The sequence below is a fragment of the Anomaloglossus baeobatrachus genome, chromosome 7 (genome assembly GCF_048569485.1).
Source record: "Anomaloglossus baeobatrachus isolate aAnoBae1 chromosome 7, aAnoBae1.hap1, whole genome shotgun sequence".
NCBI classification, from domain to species: Eukaryota; Metazoa; Chordata; class Amphibia; order Anura; family Aromobatidae; genus Anomaloglossus; species Anomaloglossus baeobatrachus.
The window spans coordinates 301156471-301172467 of NC_134359.1; the positions used below are offsets into that span (position 1 = coordinate 301156471).

Genomic DNA, 15997 nt, shown 5'->3' on the forward strand with positions numbered 1-15997 from the left:
TCTGGGGCTTCTTGAAGTGTTTGAGGTTATTGTCCTGCTGGAAGACCCCTGACCTAGGACCCAGCCCCAGCTTTCTGACACTGGGCTCTACATTGCCACCCAAAATCCTTTGGTAATCTTCAGATTTTATGGTTCCTTGTACACAGTCAAGACCCCCATGCCAAAGGCAGCAAAACAACCCCAAAACATCTCTGACCTCCACCATATGTGACTGTAGGTGTTGTGCTCTTTACTTTCTAGACCTCATGCTGTTTTTGGTAAACAGTAGAATGATGCGCTTTACCAAGGCTAAATCTTGGGCTCATCTGTCCACAAGACGCGTTCTCAGAAGGAGTTTGGTTACTCCCACACATTTTGGCTTTTTTTCTGTCTCAGTGTCAGCAGTGTGGTCCTCCTGGGTCTCCTCCACAGTGTTTCATTTCCTTCAGAGGTGGATGGATAGTTCTTGCTGACACTGATGCCCCTGAGCTGCAGGACATCTTTGATTTCTTTGGAAATTGATTGGGGCTTATCCACCATCCAGACTATCCTATGTTACAATCTTTCATTATTTTTTTCTCTGCCATCCAGGTAGATTAGCTACAGCACCATGGTTTGGAAACTTCTTGATTATGTTGTGCACCGTGGACAAATGAACATCAAGATCTCTGGAGATGAATTGTAACATTGAGATTGTTGATATTTTTCAACAATTTTGCTTCTCCAGTCCTCAGAGACCGTTTTCTTCTCCTCTTTCTGTTCTCCATGCTTAGTGCGGCACACACACACACACACAATGCAGAGATTGAGGCAACTTCTCCCCATTTTATCTGATTTTAGGTGTGATTTTCATATTGCCCACACCTGTTACTTGTCACAGATGAGCTGAGCGTCACATGCACAAAGTTATCTACCTGCAATTTTGGAAAGGTGCTAACAATTATTACCGGCTCATTTTTGGGGTTTTGTGTGAAATTATGTCCAATTTTCCTTTTTTTTTTTCTGTGTTTGTGGACACACAAAGGAAATAAATAAGTGCAACTGCATGATTTTTTAGGAGAAGTACTTCATTTTCTGGAACAATTTCAAGGGTGCTAACACTTTCGGCAATGACAGTATATATAGTACTGAATAATCGCTGCGCCACTCACCTGGTGTCGGTCGCAGGGATGTGACTGTGACTCCCATCAGCAGTATATATAGGATCCTATGGCACCCGGGTACCATATGGCGCCCATCATACAGGGCAGTACGATGACATCACCTTAACCCTATCACTGCCCATCCCTTCAGAATTTTAGTGTAGTATTTGCAGTTCCCGGGAGCTGAGACCCGGAGAGACAAAGGGCGCAGTGAGATAAGAGGTGATCCGGGTCCCTGTATACACTGCAGGTAGACTGACGCCTCTGCCCCTAATCCCGGGCACACAACATCTGGCGCCCAGCAGATATCACTTTATGGCGGCTCATATAATGTATATCAATGACTCCGCACACAGTACACAAGGAAAGAGTGTGGGGAAATGGAGAAAAGGGGCAAGAATATGCACCGAGAGCTGATCCTTCCTCTGTCCATTCTGCCATTGATCTTATAGTTGCCATTATTAGCGGCCATCACTCAGTCACAGTCACCCGGGCTTCATACTGATGCACAGACTCTGCTCTCCTCCTCTGCCTGAGATCTATGGCAGCCTGAGAGGGACAATCTAATGTATATATTTTATAATTCGCTATGAGACTCGTACATAGTTCCCCCACAGACATCCCCAGATCTATGGCAGCCAGAGAGGAACCCTGTACCATAAATCTGCCACATCGTTTTACTGATAGACAGTTACAATCCAAATTATTCAACCCCCCCCTCCCTTTCATTGTAAATTCAGAACAGCTGAATACAACTAATATAAAAGTGGTTTCTCCAACCAAATTCAGCACAAACTGCTTTTTATACTGACTCCTGCCATCTCAGGATTACTCCCCCTACCATTACCAGCATCTTTAGTGCTTAGTACAGCACTTCTAAGTATTATGACCTGCTACCCCTCTGGCTGTTATAACCTGCTACCCCTTTTGCTGTCATGACCTGCTACCCCGCTGGGTGTCATGACCTACTACTCCTTTGGCTGTCATAACCTGCTACTCCTCTGGCTGTTATGACCTGCTACCCCTCTTGTGGTTATAACCTGCTACCCTTCTGGCTGTTATAACCTGCTATCCCTCTGGCTGTTATAACCTGCTACCCTTCTGGCTGTTATGTTATCCTGCCTCTCTGGCTTTTATGATCTGCTACTCCTCTGGCTGTTATAACATGATAGCCCTCTGGCTGTTATATCCCGCTACCCCTCTGGCTGTTATAACCCGCTACCCCTCTGGCTATTATAACCCGCTACTCCTTTGGCTGTTATAACCTGTAACCCCTCTGGCTGTTATGACCCGCTACCCCTCTGGCTGTTATGACCTGCTACCCCTCTTGTGGTTATAACCTGCTACTCTTCTGGCTGTTATAACCTGCTATCCCTCTGGCTGTTATAACCTGCTACCCTTCTGGCTGTTATAACCTGCTATCCCTCTGGCTGTTATAACCTGCTACCCTTCTGGCTATTATAACCCGCTACTCCTTTGGCTGTTATAACCTGTAACCCCTCTGGCTGTTATGACCTGCAACCCCTCTGGCTGTTATGACCCGCTACCCCTCTGGCTGTTATGACCCGCTACCCCTCTGGCTGTTATGACCCGCTACCCCTCTGGCTGTAATAATCTGCTAGCCCTCTGGCTGTAATAATCTGCTAGCCCTCTGGCTGTAATAATCTGCTAGCCCTCTGGCTGTAATAATCTGCTAGCCCTCTGGCTGTAATAACCTGCTACCCTTCTGGCTGTTATATCTCGCTACCACTCTGGCTGTTCTATCCCGCTACCCCTCTGGCTGTTATAACCCGCTACCCCTCTGGCTATTATAACCCGCTACTCCTTTGGCTGTTATAACCTGTAACCCCTCTGGCTGTTATGACCCGCTACCCCTCTGGCTGTTATGACCCGCTACTCCTCTGGCTGTTATGACCCGCTACCCCTCTGGCTGTTATGACCCGCTACCCCTCTGGCTGTTATGACTCGCTACCCCTCTGGCTGTTATGACTCGCTACCCCTCTGGCTGTTATGACCCGCTACCCCTCTGGCTGTAATAATCTGCTAGCCCTCTGGCTGTAATAATCTGCTACCCCTCTGGCTGTAATAACCTGCTACCACTCTGGCTATAATAATCTGCTAGCCCTCTGGCTGTAATAATCTGCTATTCCTCTGGCTGTAATAATCTGCTAGCCCTCTGGCTGTAATAACCTGCTAGCCCTCTGGCTGTAATAACCTGCTAGCCCTCTGGCTGTAATAATCTGCTAGCCCTCTGGCTGTAATAACCTGCTACCCCTCTGGCTGTAATAACCTGCTACCCCTCTGGCTGTAATAACCTGCTACCCCTCTGGCTGTAATAACCTGCTACCCCTCTGGCTGTTATAACCTGCTACCCCTCTGGCTGTAATAATCTGCTAGCCCTCTGGCTGTAATAACCTGCTACCCCTCTGGCTGTAATAACCTGCTACCCCTCTGGCTGTTATAACCTGCTATCCCTCTGGCTGTAATAACCTGCTAGCCCTCTGGCTGTAATAACCTGCTAGCCCTCTGGCTGTAATAATCTGCTACCCCTCTGGCTGTAATAACCTGCTAGCCCTCTGGCTGTAATAACCTGCTACCCCTCTGGCTGTAATAACCTGCTACCCCTCTGGCTGTTATAACCTGCTACCCCTCTGGCTGTAATAATCTGCTAGCCCTCTGGCTGTAATAACCTGCTACCCCTCTGGCTGTTATAACCTGCTAATGCTCTGGCTGTTATAACCTGCTAATGCTCTGGCTGTTATAACCTGCTACCCCTCTGGCTGTTATAACTTGCTGGAGATGTGATGCATAGTCAGACTCCTGCTTCTGGCAGCGTTCCTGAAGAACATTAGTGCATTTGTCTTGGGTATTGGCCATCAGGTCACTAATATTTTGGGGTTTTGTCCTGCAGCCTCCTCCTATCACAGTCAGTACATGCCTCAGTGTGCGTCCCAGAGTACATACACACAGCTACAACATTTTGTTATTGAAAATTTGTCATTTATTTAGTGATTACATTTTAGGGAAGTGACCGGTAAGGAGATAAACATTGGGTAGATGATAGATATTTGGGGTACAACATATCTGTGGATGCAGTCGGAGAGCCGTCATCATCCATGGGTTGGGTTGTAGGAGTCTAGATCTTTCTTGAATCCACCACACCTAAGGGTCCATCATCTGGATGCCTCTTTGCAATACACTCACTTCGGGTTGTCTCCCCAGTGGAAACCAATGCTATGGAGGACGGATGAATAGCGGCCACTCACATAGCGGAGGACGGTGCCATCAAACAGGGGGAAATCATTGAAGCTGTTGCCTGAGGGTTGCCCAAATTTAAGTATTCTCCCTCGACTTGTCACAAAGACCAGCTCATTCACGTAGGAGGCCACCTTCCCCGACACTTGTGTGATGTTCTCCCCCTGATGTAGTAAGATCTCAAGGAGCGTTCCTGATGGATTCCCATAATAAGGTCCCCAGCTAGCGCCATACTTGAACTGGATCCTGAGGAGACAAGAACATGACTAAGAGACACATCACCTCCTATGTAGACACAAAGTGCAGTCTCCTATTATGTGGCTGAAGGTCCCTGGGTCCAGCTTATGTTTTCAAATACTACTACAAAACATGGGGAGCAGCCTGTGAGAGAGAAGGTGTGTGGAGTAGTCTGTGTGAGAGAGAAGCTGTGGGCTGCAGCCTGTGTGAGAGAGGAGGAGTGGGGAGCAGCCTGTGTGAGGGAGGAGGAGTGGGGAGCAGCCTGTGTGTGAGAGAGGAGGAGTGGGGAGCAGCCTGTGTGAGAGAGGAGGAGTGGGGAGCAGCCTGTGCGAGAGAGAAGCTGTGGGGAGCAGCCTGTGTGAGAGAGGAGGAGTGGGGAGCAGCCTGTGTGAGGGAGGAGGAGTGGGGAGCAGCCTGTGTGTGAGAGAGGAGGAGTGGGGAGCAGCCTGTGTGAGAGAGGAGGAGTGGGGAGCAGCCTGTGCGAGAGAGAAGCTGTGGGGAGCAGCCTGTGTGAGAGAGGAGGAGTGGGGAGCAGCCTGTGTGAGAGAGAAGCTGTGGGGAGCAGCCTGTGTGAGAGAGAAGCTGTGGGGAGCAGCCTGTGTGAGAGAGGAGGAGTGGGGAGCAGCCTGTGTGAGAGAGGAGGAGCGGGGAGCAGCCTGTGTGAGAGAGGAGTGGGGAGCAGCCTGTGTGAGAGAGGAGGAGCGGGGAGCAGCCTGTGTGAGAGAGGAGGAGTGGGGAGCAGCCTGTGTGAGGGAGGAGGAGTGGGGAGCAGCCTGTGTGAGGGAGGAGGAGTGGGGAGCAGCCTGTGTGAGAGAGGAGTGGGGAGCAGCCTGTGTGAGAGAGGAGGAGTGGGGTGCAGCCTGTGTGAGAGAGGAGGAGTGGGGAGCAGCCTGTGTGAGAGAGGAGGAGTGGAGAGCAGCCTGTGTGAGAGAGGAGGAGTGGGCTGCAGCCTGTGTGAGAGAGGAGGAGTGGGGAGCAGCCTGTGTGAGAGAGGAGGAGTGGGGAGCAGCCTGTGTGAGGGAGGAGGAGTGGGGAGCAGCCTGTGTGAGGGAGGAGGAGTGGGGAGCAGCCTGTGTGAGAGAGGAGGAGCGGGGAGCAGCCTGTGTGAGAGAGGAGGAGCGGGGAGCAGCCTGTGTGAGAGAGGAGGAGCGGGGAGCAGCCTGTGTGAGAGAGGAGGAGCGGGGAGCAGCCTGTGTGAGAGAGGAGGAGCGGGGAGCAGCCTGTGTGAGAGAGGAGGAGCGGGGAGCAGCCTGTGTGAGAGAGGAGGAGCGGGGAGCAGCCTGTGTGAGAGAGGAGGAGCGGGGAGCAGCCTGTGTGAGAGAGGAGGAGCGGGGAGCAGCCTGTGTGAGAGAGGAGGAGTGGGCTGCAGCCTGTGTGAGGGAGGAGGAGTGGAGAGCAGCCTGTGTGAGAGAGGAGGAGTGGAGAGCAGCCTGTGTGAGAGAGGAGGAGTGGGGAGCAGCCTGTGTGAGAGAGGAGGAGTGGAGAGCAGCCTGTGTGAGAGAGGAGGAGTGGGCAGCAGCCTGTGTGAGAGAGGAGGAGTGGGCAGCAGCCTGTGTGAGAGAGGAGGAGCGGGGAGCAGCCTGTGGGAGAGAGGAGTGGGGAGCAGCTGTGGCGCCCTGGACTAGCCAGGTAGCCACAGACAAAGCACACACACACCCCCACACCCAGACAGTAACATTAGTCAGACACAAAACCCTTGTTGCCTCCCTCCAGGGCCTGATGTCCACACCAGGTGGGGCGGAGCCAGGCGGTTGGCCCCGCCCACCGAGGAGTTCACAGGCCTGGAGGCGGGAAAAGGAGTAGTGCAGTTCAGGAGGTGAAAGTGAGAGGTCACGTACTGCGAGTGTCTGGGTTGGAGCCCAGGCACTGAGAGCAAGGTTGGCAGACGGTGGTGGCCGTCTGCAGGAGTTGGTGGAACTCCGCAGAGCCGTAAGGACCGGGGCTGGGCGGTGGCCCACCGGTATCGGTCCGGGGAACGGAGTGAAGCTAAGCACACAGGCAGGGCCATGGGACCCCAACCAGACTTGGAGCCGCCGTTAACAGTCAAATCCGAGTGTGACAGGAACCCCCGGTGTTCCCTAACAACCAAGTCCCGAATGAAGGCAACCGCTCACACCGTGAGGACATACCGCCACCGGCTAGAAGTCCAAGGGCCAGTGCCTGTGGGCAAAACGGGCTCCTCCGGTATCCATACACCGGGGAGCGGACTACCGTTGGGAACCCATCGTAGTCAAGACAGTACACAAAGGTGCAGGGAGAGATAGCCTCCATCACCTGTCCGGGGAGAGACACAGCAGCCGGCTGCGGGACCCGTCCATCCAGCCGTTTGGTTTACCGGAGACTTTGTGCCTCTTTTGCTGAGTGAGTACACCCGTGCCATCCGGCACCGCGCCGCGCTGTCCCTGCAACTTTGCACCTCACCGACCCTGCCTCCCCATCACACCATCGGGCCCCGGGACCACCAACCCCTACCCACGGAGGGGGAAAACAACATCCCAGCTGCTCCCTACCATCGCTCCCGGGATCCCCGTCACCAGCAGCGGTAGTGCCCATCTTCACCACAACCCGTGGGTGGCGTTACGGACTAAATCCCCAAACAAACCACCCCCTTTTCACTCACGGGCGAGGAGCGCCGCTCGAGTCTCCGGATCCGGCCCACCGCTCGAGCCACTGAGCAGCTGCGCCGGACCCGAGCGTTAGCGAGCGCAGCGCCCCGCCACCCGCGACACAGCCTGTGTGAGAGATCAGAGATGGGGAGCAGCCTGTGTGAGAGAGGAGGAGTGGGGAGCAGCCTGTGTGTGAGAGAGGAGTGGGGAGCAGCCTGTGTGTGAGAGAGGAGTGGGGAGCAGCCTGTGTGAGAGAGGAGGAGTGGGGAGCAGCCTGTGTGAGAGAGGAGGAGTGGGGAGCAGCCTGTGTGTGAGAGAGGAGTGGGGAGCAGCCTGTGTGTGAGAGAGGAGTGGGGAGCAGCCTGTGTGTGAGAGAGGAGTGGGGAGCAGCCTGTGTGTGAGAGAGGAGTGGGGAGCAGCCTGTGTGTGAGAGAGGAGTGGGGAGCAGCCTGTGTGTGAGAGAGGAGTGGGGAGCAGCCTGTGTGTGAGAGAGGAGTGGGGAGCAGCCTGTGTGTGAGAGAGGAGTGGGGAGCAGCCTGTGTGTGAGAGAGGAGTGGGGAGCAGCCTGTGTGTGAGAGAGGAGTGGGGAGCAGCCTGTGTGTGAGAGAGGAGTGGGGAGCAGCCTGTGTGAGAGAGGAGGAGCGGGGAGCAGCCTGTGTGTGAGAGAGGAGGAGCGGGGAGCAGCCTGTGTGTGAGAGAGGAGGAGCGGGGAGCAGCCTGTGTGTGAGAGAGGAGGAGCGGGGAGCAGCCTGTGTGAGAGATCAGAGATGGGGAGCAGCCTGTGTGAGAGAGGAGGAGTGGGGAGCAGCCTGTGTGAGAGAGGAGGAGTGGGGAGCAGCCTGTGTGAGAGAGGAGGAGTGGGGAGCAGCCTGTGTGAGAGAGGAGGAGTGGGGAGCAGCCTGTGTGAGAGAGGAGGAGTGGGGAGCAGCCTGTGTGAGAGAGGAGGAGTGGGGAGCAGCCTGTGTGAGAGAGGAGGAGTGGGGAGCAGCCTGTGTGAGAGAGGAGGAGTGGGGAGCAGCCTGTGTGAGAGAGGAGGAGTGGGGAGCAGCCTGTGTGAGAGAGGAGGAGTGGGGAGCAGCCTGTGTGAGAGAGGAGGAGTGGGGAGCAGCCTGTGTGAGAGAGGAGGAGTGGGGAGCAGCCTGTGTGAGAGAGGAGGAGTGGGGAGCAGCCTGTGTGTGAGAGAGGAGTGGGGAGCAGCCTGTGTGTGAGAGAGGAGTGGGGAGCAGCCTGTGTGAGAGAGGAGGAGTGGGGAGCAGCCTGTGTGATAGAGGAGGAGCGGGGAGCAGCCTGTGTGAGGGAGGAGGAGCGGGGAGCAGCCTGTGTGTGAGAGAGGAGTGGGGGGCAGCCTGTGTGAGGGAGGAGGAGCGGGGAGCAGCCTGTGTGATAGAGGAGGAGCGGGGAGCAGCCTGTGTGAGGGAGGAGGAGCGGGGAGCAGCCTGTGTGAGAGAGGAGGAGTGGGGAGCAGCCTGTGTGAGAGAGGAGGAGTGGGGAGCAGCCTGTGTGAGAGAGGAGGAGTGGGGAGCAGCCTGTGTGTGAGAGAGGAGTGGGGAGCAGCCTGTGTGTGAGAGAGGAGTGGGGAGCAGCCTGTGTGAGAGAGGAGGAGTGGGGAGCAGCCTGTGTGTGAGAGAGGAGTGGGGAGCAGCCTGTGTGAGAGAGGAGGAGTGGGGAGCAGCCTGTGTGAGAGAGGAGGAGTGGGGGGAAGCCTGTGTGTGAGAGAGGAGTGGGGAGCAGCCTGTGTGTGAGAGAGGAGTGGGGAGCAGCCTGTGTGTGAGAGAGGAGCGGGGAGCAGCCTGTGTGAGAGAGGAGGAGCGGGGAGCAGCCTGTGTGAGAGAGGAGGAGCGGGGAGCAGCCTGTGTGTGAGAGAGGAGGAGTGGGGAGCAGCCTGTGTGAGAGAGGAGGAGTGGGGAGCAGCCTGTGTGAGAGAGGAGGAGCGGGGAGCAGCCTGTGTGAGAGAGGAGGAGCGGGGAGCAGCCTGTGTGAGAGAGGAGGAGCGGGGAGCAGCCTGTGTGTGAGAGAGGAGGAGCGGGGAGCAGCCTGTGTGTGAGAGAGGAGGAGCGGGGAGCAGCCTGTGTGAGAGATCAGAGATGGGGAGCAGCCTGTGTGAGAGAGGAGGAGTGGGGAGCAGCCTGTGTGAGAGAGGAGGAGTGGGGAGCAGCCTGTGTGAGAGAGGAGGAGTGGGGAGCAGCCTGTGTGAGAGAGGAGGAGTGGGGAGCAGCCTGTGTGAGAGAGGAGGAGTGGGGAGCAGCCTGTGTGAGAGAGGAGGAGCGGGGAGCAGCCTGTGTGAGAGAGGAGGAGCGGGGAGCAGCCTGTGTGAGAGAGGAGGAGTGGGGAGCAGCCTGTGTGAGAGAGGAGGAGCGGGGAGCAGTCTGTGTGAGAGATCAGAGATGGGGAGCAGCCTGTGTGAGAGAGGAGGAGTGGGGAGCAGCCTGTGTGAGGGAGGAGGAGGGGGGAGCAGCCTGTGTGAGAGAGGAGGAGTGGGGAGCAGCCTGTGTGAGAGAGGAGGAGGGGGGAGCGGCCTGTGTGAGAGAGGAGGAGTGGGGAGCAGCCTGTGTGAGAGAGGAGGAGTGGGGAGCAGCCTGTGTGAGGGAGGAGGGGGGAGCGGCCTGTGTGAGAGAGGAGGAGTGGGGAGCAGCCTGTGTGAGAGAGGAGGAGTGGGGAGCAGCCTGTGTGAGAGATCAGAGATGGGGAGCAGCCTGTGTGAGAGAGGAGGAGTGGGGAGCAGCCTGTGTGAGGGAGGAGGAGGGGGGAGCAGCCTGTGTGAGAGAGGAGGAGCGGGGAGCAGCCTGTGTGAGAGAGGAGGAGCGGGGAGCAGCCTGTGTGAGGGAGGAGGAGCGGGGAGCAGCCTGTGTGAGAGAGGAGGAGTGGGGAGCAGCCTGTGTGAGAGAGGAGGAGTGGGGAGCAGCCTGTGTGAGGGAGGAGGAGCGGGGAGCAGCCTGTGTGAGAGAGGAGGAGCGGGGAGCAGCCTGTGTGAGGGAGGAGGAGCGGGGAGCAGCCTGTGTGAGGGAGGAGGAGCGGGGAGCAGCCTGTGTGAGAGAGGAGGAGCGGGGAGCAGCCTGTGTGAGAGAGGAGGAGCGGGGAGCAGCCTGTGTGAGGGAGGAGGAGTGGGGAGCAGCCTGTGTGAGAGAGAGGAGGAGTGGGGAGCAGCCTGTGTGAGGGAGGAGGAGTGGGGAGCAGCCTGTGTGGGAGAGGAGGAGCGGGGAGCAGCCTGTGTGAGAGAGGAGGAGTGGGGAGCAGCCTGTGTGAGAGAGGAGGAGTGGGGAGCAGCCTGTGTGAGAGAGGAGGAGTGGGGAGCAGCCTGTGTGAGGGAGGAGGAGTGGGGAGCAGCCTGTGTGAGAGAGGAGGAGTGGGGAGCAGCCTGTGTGAGAGAGGAGGAGTGGGGAGCAGCCTGTGTGAGGGAGGAGGAGTGGGGAGCAGCCTGTGTGAGGGAGGAGGAGTGGGGAGCAGCCTGTGTGAGAGAGGAGGAGCGGGGAGCAGCCTGTGTGAGAGATCAGAGATGGGGAGCAGCCTGTGTGAGAGAGGAGGAGTGGGGAGCAGCCTGTGTGAGGGAGGAGGAGTGGGGAGCAGCCTGTGTGAGAGAGGAGGAGTGGGGAGCAGCCTGTGTGAGGGAGGAGGAGTGGGGAGCAGCCTGTGTGAGAGAGGAGGAGTGGGGAGCAGCCTGTGTGAGAGAGGAGGAGTGGGGAGCAGCCTGTGTGAGAGAGGAGGAGTGGGGAGCAGCCTGTGTGAGGGAGGAGGAGTGGGGAGCAGCCTGTGTGAGGGAGGAGGAGTGGGGAGCAGCCTGTGTGAGGGAGGAGGAGTGGGGAGCAGCCTGTGTGAGGGAGGAGGAGTGGGGAGCAGCCTGTGTGAGGGAGGAGGAGTGGGGAGCAGCCTGTGTGAGGGAGGAGGAGTGGGGAGCAGCCTGTGTGAGGGAGGAGGAGTGGGGAGCAGCCTGTGTGAGAGAGGAGGAGTGGGGAGCAGCCTGTGTGAGGGAGGAGGAGTGGGGAGCAGCCTGTGTGAGGGAGGAGGAGTGAGGAGCAGCCTGTGTGAGGGAGGAGGAGTGGGGAGCAGCCTGTGTGAGGGAGGAGGAGTGGGGAGCAGCCTGTGTGAGAGAGGAGGAGTGGGGAGCAGCCTGTTTCAGAAAGGTGGCCCCATGTTCCGTCATCCAGGAAACAATGTATAAATGATCTCACCCTATGATGTGACTTGGATTCTCCCGCACTCGCAGTCCAGTTATCGGCCCCTTCAGCTGCTCCGAGGAGAAGGAGAATGCAGTGCCCCCTCCTGCACCGTACTCCCCCACAAAGGAAGAGCGACGGGACTGCACTATAGGATAAGGGGAAATGATGAAAGAAGAGCATAACGGAGGCCGCAACACGTCCAGGCATAATGTGCTGATAGTTTAGGCTTAAAGGGGATGTCCCAAGAACAAAGTTGATTTTAATCAATAGCTCTAATAATAATAATTTCCACAATCGGACGTTATATACGATGTTCCCCCCCGGGTGTAGTGTCTGTATACTCTGCTGTATGGGGAGATAAGGTATGCACACCAGTGACTATGTAAGGGGAATACATGAAATAGCAGAAACTGCTGTGTGAATACTGACTTGAAAAATCCAATAGCTATATGTAAGAGTGAATATGTGAAAAATGGAATCTGCATTACTGCCATGAACATATGAATCAAGAGAAATTTAGCTACTGAATTGATCAATGCAATAGACCCCAACATAGTGATGTTTTTTTAGGTTTTTGCACCCAGTTCGGACTTAGAATGGTGTTCCAAACGTTATTCCTATTTGTATACTCTTCTATGTCCTCCCCGGGTGTAGTGTCTGTATACTCTTCTGTGTCCTCCCCGGGTGTAGTGTCTGTATACTCTTCTGTGTCCTCCCCGGGTGTAATGTCTGTATACTCTTCTGTGTCCTCCCCGGGTGTAATGTCTGTATACTCTTCTGTGTCCTCCCCGGGTGTAGTGTCTGTATACTCTTCTGTGTCCTCCCCGGGTGTAATGTTTGTATACTCTTCTGTGTCCTCCCCGGGTGTAATGTCTGTATACTCTTCTGTGTCCTCCCCGAGTGTAATGTCTGTATACTCTTCTGTGTCTCCCCGGGTGTAATGTCTGTATACTCTTCTGTGTCCTCCCCGGGTGTAATGTCTGTATACTCTTCTGTGTCTCCCCGGGTGTAATGTCTGTATACTCTTCTGTGTCCTCCCCGGGTGTAATGTCTGTATACTCTTCTGTGTCTCCCCGGGTGTAATGTCTGTATACTCTTCTGTGTCCTCCCCGGGTGTAATGTCTGTATACTCTTCTGTGTCCTCCCCGGGTGTAGTGTCTGTATACTCTTCTGTGTCCTCCCCGGGTGTAGTGTCTGTATACTCTTCTGTGTCCTCCCCGGGTGTAATGTCTGTATACTCTTCTGTGTCCTCCCCGGGTGTAATGTCTGTATACTCTTCTGTGTCCTCCCCGGGTGTAGTGTCTGTATACTCTTCTGTGTCCTCCCCGGGTGTAATGTTTGTATACTCTTCTGTGTCCTCCCCGGGTGTAATGTCTGTATACTCTTCTGTGTCCTCCCCGAGTGTAATGTCTGTATACTCTTCTGTGTCTCCCCGGGTGTAATGTCTGTATACTCTTCTGTGTCCTCCCCGGGTGTAATGTCTGTATACTCTTCTGTGTCTCCCCGGGTGTAATGTCTGTATACTCTTCTGTGTCCTCCCCGGGTGTAATGTCTGTATACTCTTCTGTGTCTCCCCGGGTGTAATGTCTGTATACTCTTCTGTGTCCTCCCCGGGTGTAATGTCTGTATACTCTTCTGTGTCTCCCCGGGTGTAATGTCTGTATACTCTTCTGTGTCCTCCCCGGGTGTAATGTCTGTATACTCTTCTGTGTCCTCCCCGGATGTAATGTCTGTATACTCTTCTGTGTCCTCCCCGAGTGTAATGTCTGTATACTCTTCTGTGTCTCCCCGGGTGTAATGTCTGTATACTCTTCTATGTCCTCCCCGGGTGTAATGTCTGTATACTCTTCTATGTCCTCCCCGGGTGTAATGTCTGTATACTCTTCTGTGTCCTCCCCGGGTGTAATGTCTGTATACTCTTCTGTGTCCTCCCCGGGAGTAATGTCTGTATACTCTTCTGTGTCCTCCCCGGGTGTAATGTCTGTATACTCTTCTGTGTCTCCCCGGGTGTAATGTCTGTATACTCTTCTGTGTCTCCTCGAGTGTAATGTCTGTATACTCTTCTGTGTCCTCCCCGGGTGTAATGTCTGTATACTCTTCTGTGTCCTCCCCGGGTGTAATGTCTGTATACTCCTCTGTGTCCTCCCCGGGTGTAATGTCTGTATACTCTTCTGTGTCCTCCCCGGGTGTAGTGTCTGTATACTCCTCTGTGTCCTCCCCGGGTGTAATGTCTGTGTACTCTTCTGTGTCCTCCCCCGGGTGTTATGTCTGTATACTCTTCTGTGTCCTCCCCGGGTGTAATGTCTGTATACTCTTCTGTGTCCTCCCCGGGTGTAATGTCTGTATACTCTTCTGTGTCCTCCCCGGGTGTAATGTCTGTATACTCCTCTGTGTCCTCCCCGGGTGTAATGTCTGTGTACTCTTCTGTGTCCTCCCCCGGGTGTTATGTCTGTATACTCTTCTGTGTCCTCCCCGGGTGTAATGTCTGTATACTCTTCTGTGTCCTCCCCGGGTGTAATATCTGTATACTCTTCTGTCTCCTCCCCGGGTGTAATGTCTGTATACTCTTCTGTGTCTCCCCGGGTGTAATGTCTGTATACTCTTCTGTGTCTCCCCGGGTGTAATGTCTGTATACTCTTCTGTGTCCTCCCCGGGTGTAATGTCTGTATACTCTTCTGTGTCCTCCCCGGGTGTAATATCTGTATACTCTTCTGTTACCCCCCCGGGTGTAATGTCTGTATACTCTTCTGTTACCCCCCCGGGTGTAATGTCTGTATACTCCTCTGTGTCTCCCCGGGTGTAATGTCTGTATACTCTTCTGTCTCCTCCCCGGGTGTAATGTCTGTATACTCTTCTGTGTCCTCCCCGGGTGTAATGTCTGTATACTCTTCTGTGTCTCCTCGGGTGTAATGTCTGTATACTCTTCGGGTGTAATGTCTTTATACTCTTCTGTGTCTCCTCGGGTGTAATGTCTGTATACTCTTCTGTGTCTCCTCGGGTGTAATGTCTGTATACTCTTTGGGTGTAATGTCTGTATACTCTTCTGTGTCTCCTCGGGTGTAATGTCTGTATACTCTTCTGTGTCTCCCCGGGTGTAATGTCTGTATACTCTTTGGGTGTAATGTCTGTATACTCTTCTGTGTCTCCTCGGGTGTAATGTCTGTATACTCTTCTGTGTCTCCCCGGGTGTAATGTCTGTATACTCTCCTGTGTCCTCCCCGGGTGTAATGTCTGTATACTCTTCTGTCTCCTCCCCGGGTGTAGTGTCTGTATACTCTTCTGTATCCTCCCCGGGTGTAATGTCTGTATACTCTTCTGTCTCCTCCCCGGGTGTAATGTCTGTATACTCCTCTGTATCCTCCCTGGGTGTAATGTCTGTATACTCTTCTGTGTCCTCCCCGGGTGTAATGTCTGTATACTCTTCTGTGTCTCCTCGGGTGTAATGTCTGTATACTCTTCTGTGTCTCCTCGGGTGTAATGTCTGTATACTCTTCTGTGTCTCCTCGGGTGTAATGTCTGTATACTCTTTGGGTGTAATGTCTGTATACTCTTCTGTGTCTCCCCCGGGTGTAATGTCTGTATACTCTTCTGTCTCCTCCCCGGGTGTAATGTCTGTATACTCTTCTGTATCCTCCCCGGGTGTAATGTCTGTATACTCCTCTGTATCCTCCCCGGGTGTAATGTCTGTATACTCTTCTGTGTCCTCCCCGGGTGTAATGTCTGTATACTCTTCTGTGTCCTCCCCGGGTGTAATGTCTGTATACTCTTCTGTGTCCTCCCCGGGTGTAATGTCTGTATACTCTTCTGTGTCCTCCCCGGGTGTAATGTCTGTATACTCTTCTGTGTCTCCTCGGGTGTAATGTCTGTATACTCTTCTGTGTCTCCTCGGGTGTAATGTCTGTATACTCTTCTGTGTCTCCTCGGGTGTAATGCCTGTATACTCTTCTGTGTCCTCCCCGGGTGTAATGTCTGTATACTCTTCTGTGTCTCCTCGGGTGTAATGTCTGTATACTCTTCTGTGTCTCCTCGGGTGTAATGTCTGTATACTCTTTGGGTGTAATGCCTGTATACTCTTCTGTGTCCTCCCCGGGTGTAATGTCTGTATACTCTTCTGTATCCTCCCCGGGTGTAATGTCTGTATACTCTTCTGTGTCTCCTCGGGTGTAATGTCTGTATACTCTTTGGGTGTAATGCCTGTATACTCTTCTGTGTCCTCCCCGGGTGTAATGTCTGTATACTCTTCTGTATCCTCCCCGGGTGTAATGTCTGTATACTCTTCTGTGTCCTCCCCGGGTGTAATGTCTGTATACTCCTCTGTATCCTCCCCGGGTGTAATGTCTGTATACTCTTCTGTGTCCTCCCCGGGTGTAATGTCTGTATACTCCTCTGTATCCTCCCCGGGTGTAATGTCTGTATACTCTTCTGTGTCCTCCCCGGGTGTAATGTCTGTATACTCTTCTGTCTCCTCCCCGGGTGTAATGTCTGTATACTCCTCTGTATCCTCCCCGGGTGTAATGTCTGTATACTCTTCTGTGTCCTCCCCGGGTGTAATGTCTGTATACTCTTCTGTCTCCTCCCCGGGTGTAGTGTCTGTATACTCTTCTGTGTCCTCCCCGGGTGTAAT

General features: G+C 54.4%; 1 protein-coding gene across 6 annotated transcripts in view; it reads right to left on the reverse strand.

Annotated features, from left to right (window-relative positions):
* LOC142245675 (zymogen granule membrane protein 16-like) overlaps nucleotides 1-15997 on the reverse strand; it is a 31980-nt gene that overhangs the window by 9237 nt on the left and 6746 nt on the right. For 3 of the 6 annotated variants that reach the window (XM_075318595.1, XM_075318596.1, XM_075318597.1), the window contains exons 3-4: nucleotides 11386-11518; nucleotides 4112-4622 (exon numbers count right to left, since the gene is read on the reverse strand). The exons of 2 other annotated variants lie outside the window; for them this stretch is intronic. In XM_075318595.1, coding sequence (XP_075174710.1) covers nucleotides 4322-4622; nucleotides 11386-11518 — 434 coding nt within the window. In that variant the 3' untranslated portion in view covers nucleotides 4112-4321. Of the gene's footprint in view, nucleotides 1-1130; nucleotides 1653-4111; nucleotides 4623-11385; nucleotides 11519-15997 lie in introns of those variants that run through there. One more of the 6 variants, XM_075318593.1, reaches the window with a different exon arrangement.